General features: G+C 40.8%; 1 protein-coding gene across 4 annotated transcripts in view; it reads right to left on the minus strand.

Annotated features, from left to right (window-relative positions):
* The window catches only part of klhdc2 (kelch domain containing 2), a 46,587-nt gene extending 31,379 nt beyond the window's left edge, over positions 1-15,208 (minus strand). Inside the window, exons 1-4 of one of the 4 annotated variants that reach the window (XM_060829291.1) lie at positions 15,186-15,208; positions 13,862-14,074; positions 11,902-11,981; positions 8,741-8,858 (exon numbers count right to left, since the gene is read on the minus strand). In XM_060829291.1, the coding sequence (XP_060685274.1) occupies positions 8,741-8,858; positions 11,902-11,981; positions 13,862-14,062 (399 nt within the window). In that variant the 5' untranslated portion in view covers positions 14,063-14,074; positions 15,186-15,208. The other 3 variants (XM_060829289.1, XM_060829288.1, XM_060829290.1) reach the window with 3 other exon arrangements.
* Positions 15,209-16,767: the final 1,559 nt, after the last annotated feature.

Below are 16,767 nucleotides of genomic sequence, written 5' to 3' on the forward strand. Positions count from 1 at the left end.
GATAGATGTGGGAGTCAGTCGGTTTATAGTAGATGTCTGTGTTGAGTCGGTCGCCTGAGATAGAAATGGAAAGGTCTAGGAAGGGGAGGGAGGAGTCTGAGACAGTCCAGGTGAATTTGAGGTCAGGATGGAAGGTGTTAGTAAAGTTGATGAACTGTTCCACCTCCTCGTGGGAGCACGAGGCAGCGCCGATACAGTCATCGATGTAGCGGAGGAAAAGGTAGGGGGTGGTGCCAGTGTAGTTGCGGAAGATGGACTGTTCCACATATCCTAAGTACCAATACTCATTATAAAACAGACATTTTATGTCGTTGCCAACAAAAACTTCTTACTTCATCTAAGTTTAACTTTAATACTTCATTTAATTTCTCTTTAACTTCAACCTAATTCACATTCAACTCTAATTCTAACTTTGACTCAAAACAAATACAACCCTAATTCAAGTGAAATGGCCAACCTTTGCTCTCTATAGATCTGGCCTTGTGGTTCTTAGTTCTTCTCTGAAGATGATTTGGAGCACATGCTTCTTAAATGTGGTCTCAAAGGCTCATTCCTGCAAAATTAGGTTCTACTGACTTTTATCACAATGTGTTTACTTCCAGGAACTCGGCTGGCACAAAGATCTGACCAAACCCTGAACACAACGTTCAATCCCAGCTAATGGAGTTTACTGGTAATCAACTCCTAAATGTTGACATTAAGTTGCAAATGACACATTCCATGGTTCATAAGGTAATATGGTGCCAGTCTGACAACCATAAAACCTCCCTTACTGAAATCTCACTAACTTAGTGAATTTTAGGGACATAGATGTTGTCTGTATGGACTTCAGCAAGGTGTTTGACAGGGTTCCACATGGTAGACTGGTTAGCACAGTTAGATCACATGGAATCCAGGAAGGGCTATCTAATTGGTTACAAAATTGGCTTGAAGGAAGGAGACAGAGGGTGGTGGTGGAAGATTGTGTTTTGAACTGGAGTCTGTGACCAGTGATATGCCTCAAGGATCAGTGCTGGGTTCACTGCTTTTTGTCATTTATACAAATGACTTGAATATAGGAAGTATGGTTAGCAAGTTTGCAGACGACCAAAATTGATAGCGTAGTGAACAGCAAAGAAAGTTATCACGGAGTACAACAGGCTAAGGACCAACAGATGATATTGAATATGAAAAGGGTTTGGACCAAATACTGGCAAATGGGATTAGATTAGTTTAGGAGATCTGGTCCAGCTGAACTAAAGCACTGTTTCTATGCTATAAGCTTTTATAACTTTATAACATAGGACGCTGCAGGTGACAGTTTACAATTCTGGCTGCAGCTTTAACCAAGGTCAGATTTAAACTATCGCATCAAACTTCCCAGCATGCAGCATTGTAGCTCCTAACCAGTCTCAAAGGCATTTCTGCTGCTGCTGCTGGTAATCTGACTACACTCTCCACATGCCTGAATGAGTGCATGTCCAAAAACACTTATCAAGCAAGCTGCCTCCAGGACAAGTCATCCTGCTTGACTGGCACTATATCCATCACCTTCAGCATTTACTCCGTTCACCACCAATTCACAGTGGCAGCAGCACATACACATCTGCATGATTCATTGCAGTAACTCACCAAGGCTCTTTTGACTGCCCTTTTCAAATGTGTATTCTCTACCACCTGGAAAGGAGGGATGAAAGAAACATGGGAACATCACCACCTGCAAGAGCCCCCTAAGTCACACACCATCCTGACTTGGAACTATATTGTTGTTACTTCACCGTCACAGACCTGCTTTCCTAACAGCACTGAGAAACCCAAAGAACTGTAGCAGTTAAAGATAGAATTTCAACATTATCTACTCCACGGAAATTAGGGAGAAGTATTGTGTTCAATTTTGTCCCCTTACTTGAGGTGGGATGTAGTTACATTGGAGGCAGTTGAGGAGATTTACTTGATTGATTTCAGAAGACAGATTGAGCAGTTTAGGTCTATACTCTTGCGTTTTGAAGAATGGGAGGTGTAATCAAGGCATATAAGATACTAAAGAGGATTGACAAAGTTGATCTAGCGAGGATGTTTTCTCTTTGGGACAATTTGAAATGAGAAGTCAAAGCTTTAGAATAAGGGCTGGTAGATTGAAAACAAGAGATGAGGAGAAATTACTTCTCTCAAATGAGCATGACATGTGGAATGCACTGTCCCAAAATGTGGTGCAAGTGGGACATTGAGTAAATTTGAGGAGATGGCCAGATTTTTAATTAGTGATGAGTTAAAGGGCTATGGAGAATTGACAGGAAAATGGAGACAGGACAAAGATGAAATCAGCCACAACCGTTTTAAATGGTAAAGCAAACTCAAGGGGCTGACTAATCAAAGTTGATATCACATGAATGAACATTAAAAAAAAGCTATCACTAACAGCAGATTTGTTACATTGGAGGTTCCAACTTCAATTATTAATAGTGTTAGTTTATTGTGGGGTGACTGATTCCTGAAGGAGGGCTCATGCCCGAAACATCAATTCTCCTGCTCCTTGGATGCTGCCTGACCTGCTTCACTTTTCCAGCAACACATTTTCAGCTGGTAAATACTAAATCCAGGCAAGGGGTGTGACCTTAATTTTAAGGCGAGGCTGTTCAGGATTGAATTCAGAACTCACTAGAATAATTGAATTCTCTCAATCAACCTCAAACATATTTTGGCTAAGTGGGTTGTTGGACAATAATATGAAAGGCAAATCGATGGAGGTAAAATGTCTATTCAGCCTATGTGCAGAATTCTTAAACATCCCCAATCATAATTTGTATTAGGAAAGATGTAATTCTAATTAATTGCTAAATTAATGTATAATTATATTGAATTAGTGATACAACATTAATGCCAAGTGATCTCTGTGCTTCTAGTAACAAAACAGCTATCTACAGAACACACTGTACTAAAGTTTTGCCAACAACACCATTTTACCTGTGACTTCAACCATAGAGGACAACATGATCAGTATCATTTTGGAAAAACCATCAACTTTGCTTTCAGTCACACACTGGCTTGCGCATGTATCATCTTTCTTTTTTCATTGTCAGAACCACCATAAGAATTTGGCCTAACTCTGATCCTTTCAGCCCACCATGTCTTTTCTGCCATCCACCAAGATCGTGGTTGAATTGATGAGGGAACCCTCAACTCCACTTTCCTGCTTTATCTCCGTAACTAATCAAAAATCTCTCCACCTTAGCTTTGATTAAATTTATCACAGTCTCAACAACTCTGTGCTGTAAAGAATTCCACAGAATCACTACCCTCAGAAGAAATCCCTCTTCAATTGAGTCTTAAACGTACAACCCCTTTTTTCTGAGATAAACCCTTTGGACCTAGACCATAAAGGGAAATAACCTTTCCAAATCTACCTTGCCAAGTCCCTTAAGAGTTCTGCATGGATCAATAAGATCACCTCTCATTCTTCTGAGCTGCAATGAGTACTGGCCTAAACTAATCAAACTCTACTCAAAAGAAAAAACTTCCTCAACAGCTGGTACAGCCTAATGAACTTTCTCTGGACTTCCTCCAATGCCAGAATATCTTCCCCTGGAAAAGGGGCCCAAACAACTCAGTATTCCAACTGTAGTCTGTCTAGCACTATGTACAATTTTAGCAAAACTTTACTTTAATAATAAAACAAAAGAACAGTTTTGTTCTCATGCACTTGCAGTTCTTTGTTTCAGTTTCATGTGTAATCCACAGCTACCTCTGTTTGAGGAATGTCCACCTTGAAGAAGTTCTGCTCTTCTTTCCGATAGGATTCGAATGCAAATCTTTCTTCTTGTTCACCATCATAACTTTTATTTTTCTTCCTAGTGTTTGCAAGGTATTTGCTAAAACTTGCTCCTTTGTTTTTAAGAACTCCATTCCCAAGCTAACATTCCATTTACCTTCCAATTACTCAATGAACTCAAATGCTAGGTTTTTGGGATTCATGCACAAAGAATCCCATATCCCCTGTCCTGTAGCCTCTTTCTCCATTAAATAATTAGTTAACCTGTTGGTCCATTGCACCAAAGTTGCAGTGTTGATTTTTACACTGAATGGGAGCCATTAGCACGGTTGCTCAGATGGGTGTCAGGGATCACTTATTGTTACCAGTTATTAGGATTAGTATCCAGTGATGCCTCACAGAAGCAGCTCTCATCATGGTCACAGGAGAAAGTGAGGACTGCAGATGCTGGAGATCAGAGTTGAGAATGTAGTGCTTGCAAAGCATTTGGAATGAGGGCTTATGCCCAAAACATCGATTCTCCTGCTCCTCGGAGACTGCCTGACTGGCTGTGTTTTTCCAGCACCACAATCTCGACTCATCATGACCATAGTCAATAACAGGCCAGTCGAAATTGCCATATCATCCACACTTGAAACATGAAGATCAGTTACCACAGCAGCATCAGTACTGTACAGTCTCAGGCTGTTGTCACAGATATTACTCTGCTTGCAGAAACTTTCTCCATGGCCAACTGGAAGACAATTCAAGTATGCTCCATTTTCTTCAAGTATTGATTGAAAAGAGACTTATATAGAAGTAAAGCAGATACTCTTTTCCCAGTTTTCTGCACTTCAAATTTACAAATAGATTATTGCTCCCCTAAACTATTTCTGTTCTTGGCACTATTCCAAGTACGGTACTCTCATAGGTAAGAGATTGACAAAAAAATTCTATTTAATTGGGGGAACAGAGTAGCTAAATTTTCATTGGTCTAATCAATCCAAGAGTTCACAGTGATCAGTTTGGTGTGTCTTACACACATTGGAAACCCCAGAAAAGTCCTGTACACCTGCACCAAAATAATTTACGTGGTCCTTTATTTGGAGAAGTCTGGTAGCTGAATTTTAGTTAACTCAGGAGACTTAGATGGTCATTTTAATGTATCACACGTCACATCAGAAAACAAGTCCCACACACCGTCCATTTATAGGACATATTCACCTCCTCTACTCCTGCTAAACCTCAAATCTTTCCATATTATGTCCCATCTAACCAAGTTTTTGCCTGTCTATATTCATCTTAGACTGTTGTCTTCACTACTTGCTTTCCCACATCATTTGCAAACTTGGCTACTGTACGTTCATATTCCTCAGCCATACCATTCAGATATATTGTAAATAATTGTGGTCTCTGCACTGATCCCTGTGGCATTCCACTAGAGACAGGTTGCCATCATAAAAAAGCCCCACTTATCCCAACTCACCTTCTGTTAGCTAATCTTCTTTCCAGGCTAATAGACTACCTCCAGAACCATGGGCTCTTGTCTTAAATAATCGAATGTTTAGCATCTTATCAAACAAACACTTTCTAAAAATCCAAATAAATTACATCCACTGCTTCCCCTTTTATCTATTCTGCTAGTTACCTCCTCAAAGAATCTTGGTAAATTTGTGAGGAATGACTTTCCCTTCATGAAGCCATGCTGACTCTGCTTACGTATTTCCAAAATTACATTACATTGATCTCCCTTCAAATGATATGCAGCACCCATCATAGGAATTGCAGCATTTCAAGTTGAAAGCTTACTACAACATGCACAGGATGACTTAAAAGATGGGGGGGCAAAAAATTGTGTCCCTACCACCAATAGCAGAAATATTTGAGATGAAAAAAGTAGTGTTTTTAACATTATTGGTTTCACAAATCCACAAGACAAATGCCATTTTTCAAAAACGACACATTTAATATGCATTACAAGCAGCAAAGAGGAAACAACTTAATTCAATTTTGATACTCATTATAACCAATGACAAAAAGTATTAACAAAGGAGATATAAAATTAGATGACTAAAAGCATGGTCAAGACTATAGATTTCAAGAAATTTCGTCAATGAGAAAACAAAAACAGGTGGACAGGCATGAGAAGTAATTTCAAGAGCTTTGAGAGTCAAGACAACCGAAGACACAGTAATTTTGTTTTAGAAACTCATCCATAGTGGGTGCGCTTCATTGGATGGTCATTTTCCATCCCTAGCTACTGTTAAGGTGGTGGTGGCAATGAGCTGTCTCCTTGAACTATTGCAGTACACTGTGTAGGTAGACCTAAAAAGCTGTTGAGGGCCCAGCAATATTGAAGTAGAGATAATACATTTCCAAGTTAGCATGGAGAGTAACTTACAGGGAAACTTGAAGGTGAAGATGATGATATTCCAATGTACCTGCATCTCTCATCTTTCTAAATTTGATTTATTTATTGTTATGTGTACCTAAGTACAGGGAAAAGCTTTGTTTACAAGTAGTACGGGCAGATTATAGTAAGCAAGGAGGTGCAGATTATAGGGTGAAAAAAAAACTTAGGCATGCGTCACATAGGGTGTACACGAGGCAAGATCAAGGTTAGCAAGATCTACATTATGGAGGTTAGAAAGTCCATTCACCAGTCTAAGAACAGCCAAGAAACAGCTGTTCCTGAACCTTCTGGTGAGAGTTCAAGCTCCTGGATCTTCTGCCTGACAAGAGATCGCAAGAGAGCATTACCGGGTGTACTAGGTCTTTGATGATGTTAGGAGCCTTTCCACTGCAACAGGCCATGTAAACAGAATCCATGGATGGAAGGGTGGCTTCTGTGATGGTCTGGGTCGTACATACAACCTTCCGTTGTTTTACGGTCCTGGGTACAGCAGTTGCCATACGAGGCTGTTATGCACCTGGATAGCATGCTTTCAATAGTAAACCTGTAAGAGTTGGCGATGGTCCTTATGGAGATGCCGAATTTCCTGAGCCACCTGAGGAAGGAGGTTTTGTTGTGCCTTCTTCACTGTTGTATCTACATGGTAATGATCTTGGTTTAGGAAAGTGCTCTATGTGGAGCTTTTGAATTTCACAGTGTAGTTTTAGATGGTACACAGTACTGCTACTGTGCATTGATGGCGCAGGGAATGTGTATTTGTGGATATGGTGCCAAGTCAGCCAACCACTTCGTCCTGGATGATGTCAAACTTCTGAATTGATGTCGGAGCTGCACTCATCCAGGCAAGTGGCAAGTATTCCAGCACAATAATTTGTGCCATGTTAATAAATGGACAGACTTTTGAGTCGTCTCATGCATTACTCATTGCAGGATTTCTAGCCTCTCTGATCTGCTCTTGTAGCAACAAAATATATGGCCAGTTCGGTTTCTGGTCAATGGTCACCCAGGATGTTGACAATGGGTGATTCAGAGATGGCAATGCAATGAAATATTAAGAGACTATGAGATTGCCACTTGTCAGACATTGTCATTTCCTGGCACTTGTGTGGCACCAAATTAATTTGCCACTTGTCAGCCTAAGCCTGGCCATTGTCCAGATCTTTCTACACTTAGTGAAGCAGCCTATATCCATCTGAGTCATGAATGGTGCTGAATATTGCTTTGCTGAAAGTTGCACATTGCCACTTCTGATGTATGATAGAAGACTGTCATTGATGAAGCAGCTAATGATTTTGAGCACAGGTCACTAATTGCAGGAATTCCTTGGAATAGTTACTGAGATCGCTGACCTCCAACAACCATAGCCATCTTTATTTGTGCTAGGTATGACTCCAATCAACAAACAGCTCCCCATTCCCCAATAGTGAATGATTCAGCTGAGTGCTCCAACAGAATCTAAACAAAGCATCAGGCAACAGGTTGTTGGTAAGCAATTCTGCTTAATAGCAGCGTTGATGGCCTCTCCATCACCAAGAGTAGACTGACAGCCACTTGGATTTGTCTTGCTTCTCTGGATAATTTTGAACATTGTTGAGTAGATCTCAGTGTAGGTGGTGTCAGGCTGTTCAAAGAGCATTTATTGATGGTTGGTTTGAAATCTGTCCTATGATGGCAATGCAACACAATGTGATGGAGGGTATTCTCAATGGACTTTGTTTCCACAAGGACCATGCAATTTTTACGACCATGCAATTTTTACTCCTGAACATATGCATCACCAGCAGACAGACTGTTGAGGGTGAGATCAGGTGTGCTTTTGACTCCTTCTGGTTCTTCCACCAGCTGTCTTAGACAGAGTTTAGTTGCTACATTCTTTAGGACTCAACCAATTTTGATAGAGGAATTTGCAGTGTCAATGGGGCTGCTGTTATTTCCTGTACTTGGGTCAGGGCCCAGTTAGAAATCAGGAATGCAAACAAATCAGAACTAAAAAGGAACACTGATGTCTCAGTAGGGCTTGAGATTGCAAAGATAAGCAAGGCAAGAGGAATTTTAGAAACAATGATGAGAACTTTAAAAATCAAGACATTGCTTGATCAGTAGCCAAGGTAGATCAGTGAGAACAAGGATCAAAACAAGAGCAGCAGAATTTTTAATAACTTCAAGCATAAGGCAAAAGTCAAGTCACAAGACACCAGGTTATAACCCAACAGGTTTATTTTCACTTCATCAAGCAAAGTGACGAAGGAGCAGTGCCCCAAAAGTTTCTGATTTTAAATAAACCTGTTGGACTATAACCTGGGGTCAAGTGACTTCGGACTTTGACCATCCCTGTCCAAAACCCGTACCTCCACATCAAGTGCAAGGCAGGTAGAGTCTGAGAGACCAGCAGGGCAGCAGTGGAAAAGTCAAATCGTAGATAGTTAAGCATGGAAGGAGACTGCTGCCAATGAGAGGGATGGAATTAAACAACATTAACAATGATTTTATTAATATCTGCATTTAAGCATTTGACAAGTTAGTTTTCAAAAAAGATTACAATTTAACAACTTTATAGTTAACTATATTAGAATATTTACTCAACAGTCCAAAGCTGTTACCTCATTAGTGTTCCCTCTTACATGATGTCCTCCAAACAGATATAGTGCTCCATCCACACAAGCAGCACAACTTCCTGACATGGACTTAGGAACATCACCTTCTGTATACTTCTTCTTCCTGTAGGAAATTAAATATTTTGTCTGAAAATAATTAGTTTTTAAAAACTGTTTATTAAAACAGATGTTGCCAAATTTTAACCATTTTTATTCTTTGTCTATACTTCATTTTGTCTACTGAAGGTCATGTAGCCATTTCTTCCTATTCCTCTCTTCATGAAGTTTCTCATGAATACCCGTGCCTGAGAAACTAGCTCAGGTAGCTACCTCTTCACATGCTGTGCATCTTCAACTATGAAATTCCACAAACCAAAAACCCAATTCTTTGAAGAGGTGACAAGTAGGTTAGACCAGGGAAATCCAGTGGATGTGGTCTATCTAGACTTCCAAAAGGCCTTTGATAAGGTGCCACACGGGAGGCTGCTGAGCAAGGTGAGGGCCCATGGTGTTCGAGGTGAGCTACTGGTATGGACTGAGGATTGGCTGTCTGACAGAAGGCAGAGAGTTGGGATAAAAGGTTCTTTTTCGGAATGGCAGCTGGTGACAAGCGGTATCCTGCAGGGTTCAGTGTTGGGGCCGCAGCTGTTCACATTATATATTAATGATCTAGATGAAGGAACTGGGGGCATTCTAGCGAAGTTTGCCGATGATATGAAGTTAGGTGGACAGGCAGGTAATACTGACGAAGTGGGGAGGCTGCAGAAGGATCTAGACAATTTGGGAGAGTGGTCCAGGAAATGGCTGATGGAATTCAACATTAGCAAATGCAAGGTCTTGCACTTTGGAAAAAAGAATAAAAGCGTAGACCACTTTCTAAACGGTGAGAAAATTTGTAAAGCCAAAGTACAAAGGGATCTGGGAGTACTAGTCAAGGATTCTCTAAAGGTAAACGTGCAGGTCGAGACTGTGATTAAGAAAGCGAATGCAATGTTGTCATATATCTCAAGAGGGTTGGAATATAAAAGCACCGTTGTGCTACTGAGACTTTATAAAGCTCTGGTTAGGCCCCATTTGGAGTACTGTGTCCAGTTTTGGTCCCCACACCTCAGGAAGGACTTACTGGCACTGGAACGTGTCCAGCAGAGATTCACACGGATGATCCCTGCAATGGTTGGTCTAACATACGAGGAACGGATGAGGACCCTGGGATTGTATTCATTGGCGTTTAGAAGATTAAGGGGAGACTTAATAGAAACTTACATGATAATACATGGCTTGGAAAGGGTGGACGCTAGGAAATTGTTTCCGTTAGGCGAGGAGACTAGGACCCGTGGACACAGCCTTAAAATTAGAGGGGTCAATTCAGAACAGAAATGCGGAGACATTTTTTCAGCCAGAGAGTGGTGGGCCTGTGGAATTCATTGCCGCAGAGTAGAGGCCGGGACGCTAAATGTCTTCAAGGCAGGGATTGATAGATTCTTGCGGAATTATGGCTACAGGGAGAATGCGGGTAAGTGGAGTTGAAATGCCCATCAGCCATGATTGAATGGCGGAGTGGACTCGATGGGCCGAATGGCCTTACTTCCACTCCTATGCCTTATGGTCAATGGGATACTCAGCTGACTTCTTTTCCCAGGCTGCTATGACAAACATGGTGAAAAAAGTCTTCAACCTTATAACTTCTACCGTCTCCAGCATTATTTAAGAAAGTACTGAAAATTCAGTTGATGTGTTTTGGGAAAGGGAAAAGCTAAGAGTGACTTTTTTGTCTGTATCTTCTGAAATTAGCTGATAAGTTCACATGTATGCTTCAAACAGACTAATTTTGGGGTTTTCTGTTATATGTGTTACAGCCAAATTTTGAAGTTCACCACATAGTATCTAAAAGAATTAATTTTCCAATCTGCTGCCCAGTAGAACCTCCCTAAAGGCAATGACCCTTAAATGCTTAGCAAATTCCAAGAAATGTGATTTTTCTAAGTGGGAAGAAAAAAGTAATAAAGTTGGTCTGGTGCATAATACTCTCTGACCAATAGTCTCGCTACCTGGAATACCAACTTACAGATTGGCCAAGGAGCTATATCAAAGACAAAGATACTTTAGTAGAAGACTAACGCCATTCCATGCCCGCTACCCAAGAATTCCTGAAGACCAAAGACACCAAGACAGAAAAGGATGAAATAATGGTATCCTTTGACGTAACAGCCCTGTTCATATCCATCAACATCAACCTGGCCAAGGAAACAATGGCTACACTATTAGAAGAACCAAAGACACATACATCAAACACCACCAACTTCATCAGCAAGGACAGTATTGTCAAGCTAGTGGACCTATGCCTTACCACTCACTCCACCTTCAACAACAAACCTACAGACAAACCAATGGAACACGCATGGGATCTCTGACATCAGGGTTCTTAGCAGAGGCAGTAATGCAGAGACTCGAACAGCTCTGCCAACCATCCAACCCAAACTTTGGGTCCGCTACGTAGACGACACCTTTGACATCACTAAACGAAACAAATTCGAGGAAACCTTCAAGACCATCAATAATATTCTTACTGGCATAAAATTCACTAAAGAGGAGGAAAACAACAACAAACTGCCATTCCTAGATGTTGCAGTACAGCAAACAACCAATGGGGAACTTCAAACCAGCATCTCCAGGAAACCACATACAGACCAAATACTGAACTACAGAAGCAATCATCCCAACACCCACAAATGAAGCTGCATTTGAACATTTTATCAATGAGCCACCACACACTGCAGCAGAGGAACATGACCAAAGACACAAAAACTGAACGATGTAATGACTTGCTAGTCCGCAGGCTCCATGTTGAGGGACTTCACACCTTACATTGATACTATCAGAAAATCTAACTCCAGTGACTGCAGGTGTTAACCTTTTATTTGTTTGGTCGCAGAAAGTGACATTTTGAGAAGTGAACATGCACAGAAAACAATCCCACTTGGCGGCCGATTTGTGTTGGCTATCAAGCCAAAAGGATTACCAGATATAAACACTTTTGTAAAAAGGTTGTGTAATGTCATATTTATCTATGCATTCTAAGACATTAAAATCACAACAAACCATTTGTGTGAATTATTTCATTTTTTTTATGTCAATATGCCAAATGTAGAGAAAAACACTGCTCATACCATCTTCCAGTTTCCATATTGTAGATCCAAAGTTCTTCTCTTGGCAAATAGAAATCATTGTAGCCTTGAACTGCAGCATTCTGAAAAACAAAAGTAAAATAATTCCTAAAAAGTAATAAGACAACAGCGACACAAAGTAATTAAGATACATATTTTACTGTGATTTTACAGTCCCATTTCAATTTGATAAAAATCCTGACATTTTTGATTAAAGATTTTACTTTCATAGAATCCCTACAGTGTGGAAGCAGGCCCATCAAGTCTACACCAACCTCCAAACAGCATCCCATCTAGACGCTCAACACCTACCCTATCTTTGTAATCCTGCATTTCCCATTCCACCTAATCTAGGACTATGGGAGTAAACCACTGAGCCATCATGCCACTTTCTCTGCAGCTTCTTTGTAGCTGTAACACTATATTCTGCATTCTGTTCTATTAACCTGATGTACTTATGAAATGTATGATTCGTCTGGTTAGTATGCAATATAATACTTTTCACTGAATTCTGGTACATATGGTTATAATAAATCAAATCAGGAATGATGATCTACTATTTGGAATGCCTGTGATCTTAAGACAGTGTTTGACAAAGTGTAACATTAAAGTCTGGTGATCAAAATTGATAGTCTCAGAAGGAGGGTCAGTGTCAGCTTGAAATAAAATTTAGCTTAAGGTCAAAAAGCAACAAGTGGTGATAATTGGATGTTTTTTCACAGTGGAGATTAGTAAACAGTAGATTTACCCAAAAGGTCTCTTCTAGACCACTTTTTTTAAGTTGATACATAAAGAAAGTGTATATTGGAAAGCAGTAAAATTTCAAAATCTGTCATGATATTAAATTTGAGAAGCGAGGTAAACAATAAGAATGATACTAATCAACTGCAACAGGACATGGACTAGTAAAATACGCAGCTAAGGGCAGAGTCGAGAGTGTGGTGCGGGAAAAGCACAGCAAATCAGGCAGCATACGACGAGCAGGAGAGTCGACATTTCGGGCAGAAGCCCTTAATCAGTAATGGGGCCTTATGCCCAAAACATCAACTCTTCTGCTCATCGGATGCTGCCTGGCCTGCTGTGCTTTTCCAGCACCACACTTTTGACTCTGATCTCCAGCAACTGCAGTCCTCACTTCTGCCTCGATAAAGGGCAGATGCAATTTGATTTGGGAAATAAGAGACAATGCATTTTGGAGAAGGGGAAGCAAGAGGCAACATTTATTTAACTTAGAAAGAGTTCATAGGAACAATAAGGTCCTGAGGAATCATGAACAAAGATCTTTGAAGCTTGCAGGGCATGCTGAAAGATTAGTTAACAAAGCAAATGGGAACTCAGGTTTCATAAGTAGAGGCAATAAATTCAAAAGCAGAAGAGCAATGCAGACATTTGCAGACCAATAGTACAGTACTTTTCCAAGTTATTGCACATATTTTAGGAAGGATGTGGAAGTCTTTTGAAAGAGTTATTTACCACACTAGCTCAAGAATGAGGAAATTTAGCTACAAACTTTGGTCAGAGATGTTGGAGCTTTCTCCTTGGAGCAAAGGAGTTGAGCAAACATATCATAAAATGTACAAAATTATGCCAGGTTAAAATAAAGCAGACAATAATGTTCCCATTAGCCGATGATAAAGGATGAGAGGACATATATCTCTTGCCAAAAGCTATAATCTTAGGAAATTGCATAGGCACACGTGAAATAAACTTGCTGCACAATGGGACAAAGACAAAATGGGACTGACTGAATTACCGGAGACAGTGGACACTGACACAGACACAATGAGTTGAATACCTTCATTTTGTACTGTCACTCTTCTAAGTAAATATGTTCAGGACTCCCTGAAGATGTTTTTTTGCAGAGGTTTTAAAGACAGACATTTGATACTGAGTCATCCAAAGAAAACAGAACATAAATTCATAAAATTTACATGAACAACTCACATAATCTGTACTATCTTACCTTGTAACCACCCAAGATATACATATAACTTCCATATGCTACAGCTACATGGCCACTACGTTCTTCTGGTACCAAATCATAAAAAGTTGAGTGTGGCATCCTATTCTGGTGATAATCGAGAGCATTTCCTTCTTCTTCTTCTTCTTCCTCCTCATTTACCACAGGTAGGCCATCATTCAAATCTTCATTTTCATTTGCCATGTTTCACAATTTCTAGACAAAAAAAAAGTCAACATTTGACTGCAATGTAACTTCACTGAGTGCACTTTCCACCTGGCCCCAAAATAAGCTTTCAATAAGTGGAAAAAAGTCACAAAGCTTATTACAACCTGAATAATAGAATATCTAAAAATTATTGCAATTAAAATCAAATAACCAATTGAATTATTAATTTATTATATCATTAGTTAGTAGATATTGCTACATTTAGCCATCAGGATATAAAGTCCATTCACATATTGGAGATAATTAGGCAGTCTGCGTAACAAGGGTGAGATCCGCATGAATCAAACACATTCCCCGAATAAAGACAAAACACTGCGGTTGTTAGCAACCTGCCCTGGCACAGAATTTCAAACTAACTGAAGGGCCTCGGGCCGAGACATACGTTCCGCTGCATCTCCAATGAGCAGCGGCCTCCAGTACCGGGCTAAGCCAGTAAAAGGGATCCCGTGGGCCTCTACATAAGCTGCCAAGCCTCCCACAAGACGGAAGGCTCCCTCACGGCCACGGCCCCGTACCCCCAGCCGTGTACCTATGACCGCATTCCCGCTGCCGCCGCTTGTTTACAAACTCCAACAGGGACCCGGGATGTCGGAAGTTGCGTCGAAGATTTCCGGTCACATGATCACAGGGGAGGCAGGCCTTTTAATTGCAGCAGCGACACACACACGGTTGGAGTGGGTTTTGTGAGTAAACAAACCTGAGGGGGATCTCTGACAAACAGTCATCTAGACTCGAAACGTTAGCATGCTTTCTGTCCACGGATGCTGCCGAACCCGCTGTGATTTCCAGCATTTTGTTTTGCTTTCAGATAAGCGAGAGAAGTTTGTTTCCCCCCCCTGCCCAGGTGTAATTTGATCCTGTCTATGGAGGAATTCAAGCCTCGTGATCGAAGAGTGGGAAAGTGGGACAACAAGAGAGGCCCCATAGTCCTCATTTTCCACCCTCTCAGCCTTCACATTCAAAAGGATCGTTAGCTGCCACTACCAGGCACATATTTCCTCCCCCACCTAAGCATCGTTTTGCAAGGAACATTCCGATTCACTCCCAACAACTCCCACACACCAACTGCCCATCTAGTTGCAAAAGGTGCAAAGCTTACCTGTTTTCCTTCTCCCTATCCAAGGATCCAGACACCTTCCAAGTGAACTAGAATTATTCTCCTCCGATTTGGTCAATCTAGTCTATTTCACTGCTCATAACTTGGGTGTGTCTACATTGGGAGAGGAAACACAGGCTGGGTAGCTGTTTTATGGACAGAACATAAGTGTTCTGCAAAAATGACTTGGACTTCCAGTTGCCTACCACTTCAACACACGATGGTCCTGGCCAACATTTCTAGTTCACTTTACATAATGGTGTGAGAAACAAAGCTCACTCACTGCAATAATTTCAGTCCGAGACAAGATCTGAATCAGAAGTGCCCTATATTTCACACTTGCAAGTGGGTGAGATGTCCACAAGGCAGGGACAAAACACACTGAATTAAAAAAATACGCAATATTTATATAATTTGGTTTCCACATTTTTTTCCTTATGTCATTGTTTCCCCCCCCCCCCCCCACCGTTTACATCCTCCACTTCCCTAAGACCGGTACCCATTACTCCTGCTTATCTCGTGTCTTATCCGGGCTTGTCTGTGAAAAAAATACTCATTCCTGTTCTCAAGGCCATTTGACCTCATCCTGCTGTGGGCAAATCCTTGCCTTTTCACAGCATCTTATCACTAAGCCCTTTTAATTGGGGTTTGTTCCTGTGTTTCTGTAAAAGTGGGAAACAGATGTTTATACCTACTGTTTATACAGGCATATTGAGTTTAACTGTCTGTCTTACAGTCCCATTTCTTTCTTGCATACGCTTTTAGCTAATAATTGAGAATTGCAGAAGTAACATTAATTTACCATATCCCACAATGGGATAGAATAGTAAAGCAAAAGCATAAATCTGCACAATCTCTATCCAATAGACAATGTAGTGATTGGAACAATGTCAGATAGCTGGATCTCAAAGTATGAGTTCCTTATTGGGGCTAATAACCTGGACAATCAGAGATCTGCAGCTAATAGATACAAACTAGAGTATCAGTGTTGCTCACATTCTTACTTATTCTGCTTATTGTTTTTGTTTATGATTTTTGAACTGATCTCAAGTTGAATGGCCTCTGAAATAATTCCACAAGGCCAGTATTCCATCACAGTGATCCTTTATTTACACAGGCATAGTACATGACACTAACCCAGCTAACTCAGAGCCAGCTAATAGGGTGAACTGCAGATCTTCTAGTCGTCATTTACTTGCTACCCTACCCAAACTTTTCTCATATTGGATTCAAGCCACTGGTGGGTTGAAGCTCTTACGTGGCTACTATCCATAAGAAACACGAATACGAGTAGGATATTCATGCTCCCCCCATCCCCGCCATTCAATAGGATTATGACTGATCCAATATTCCTCGCATTCACTTACCCATATTTTTCCCATAACATTGATTCCCCTGTTAATTGACTGCTGGTAGCCTTGTTTGGTGGTGAGCCAAGAAGACCACCTATTCGCCCTCTTGCCCAGCAGTGAGTTGCTGAAGTGTATGGGGCAATTTATTTCTTTGAGCCCAACATCACTAATTATTTAATGATTTTGGCATCTACTGGCAGGACCAAGTTACACTGCACAAGTGAGAACTCACA

Source organism: Hemiscyllium ocellatum, chromosome 8, assembly GCF_020745735.1.
Source record: "Hemiscyllium ocellatum isolate sHemOce1 chromosome 8, sHemOce1.pat.X.cur, whole genome shotgun sequence".
Lineage (NCBI taxonomy): Eukaryota > Metazoa > Chordata > Chondrichthyes > Orectolobiformes > Hemiscylliidae > Hemiscyllium > Hemiscyllium ocellatum.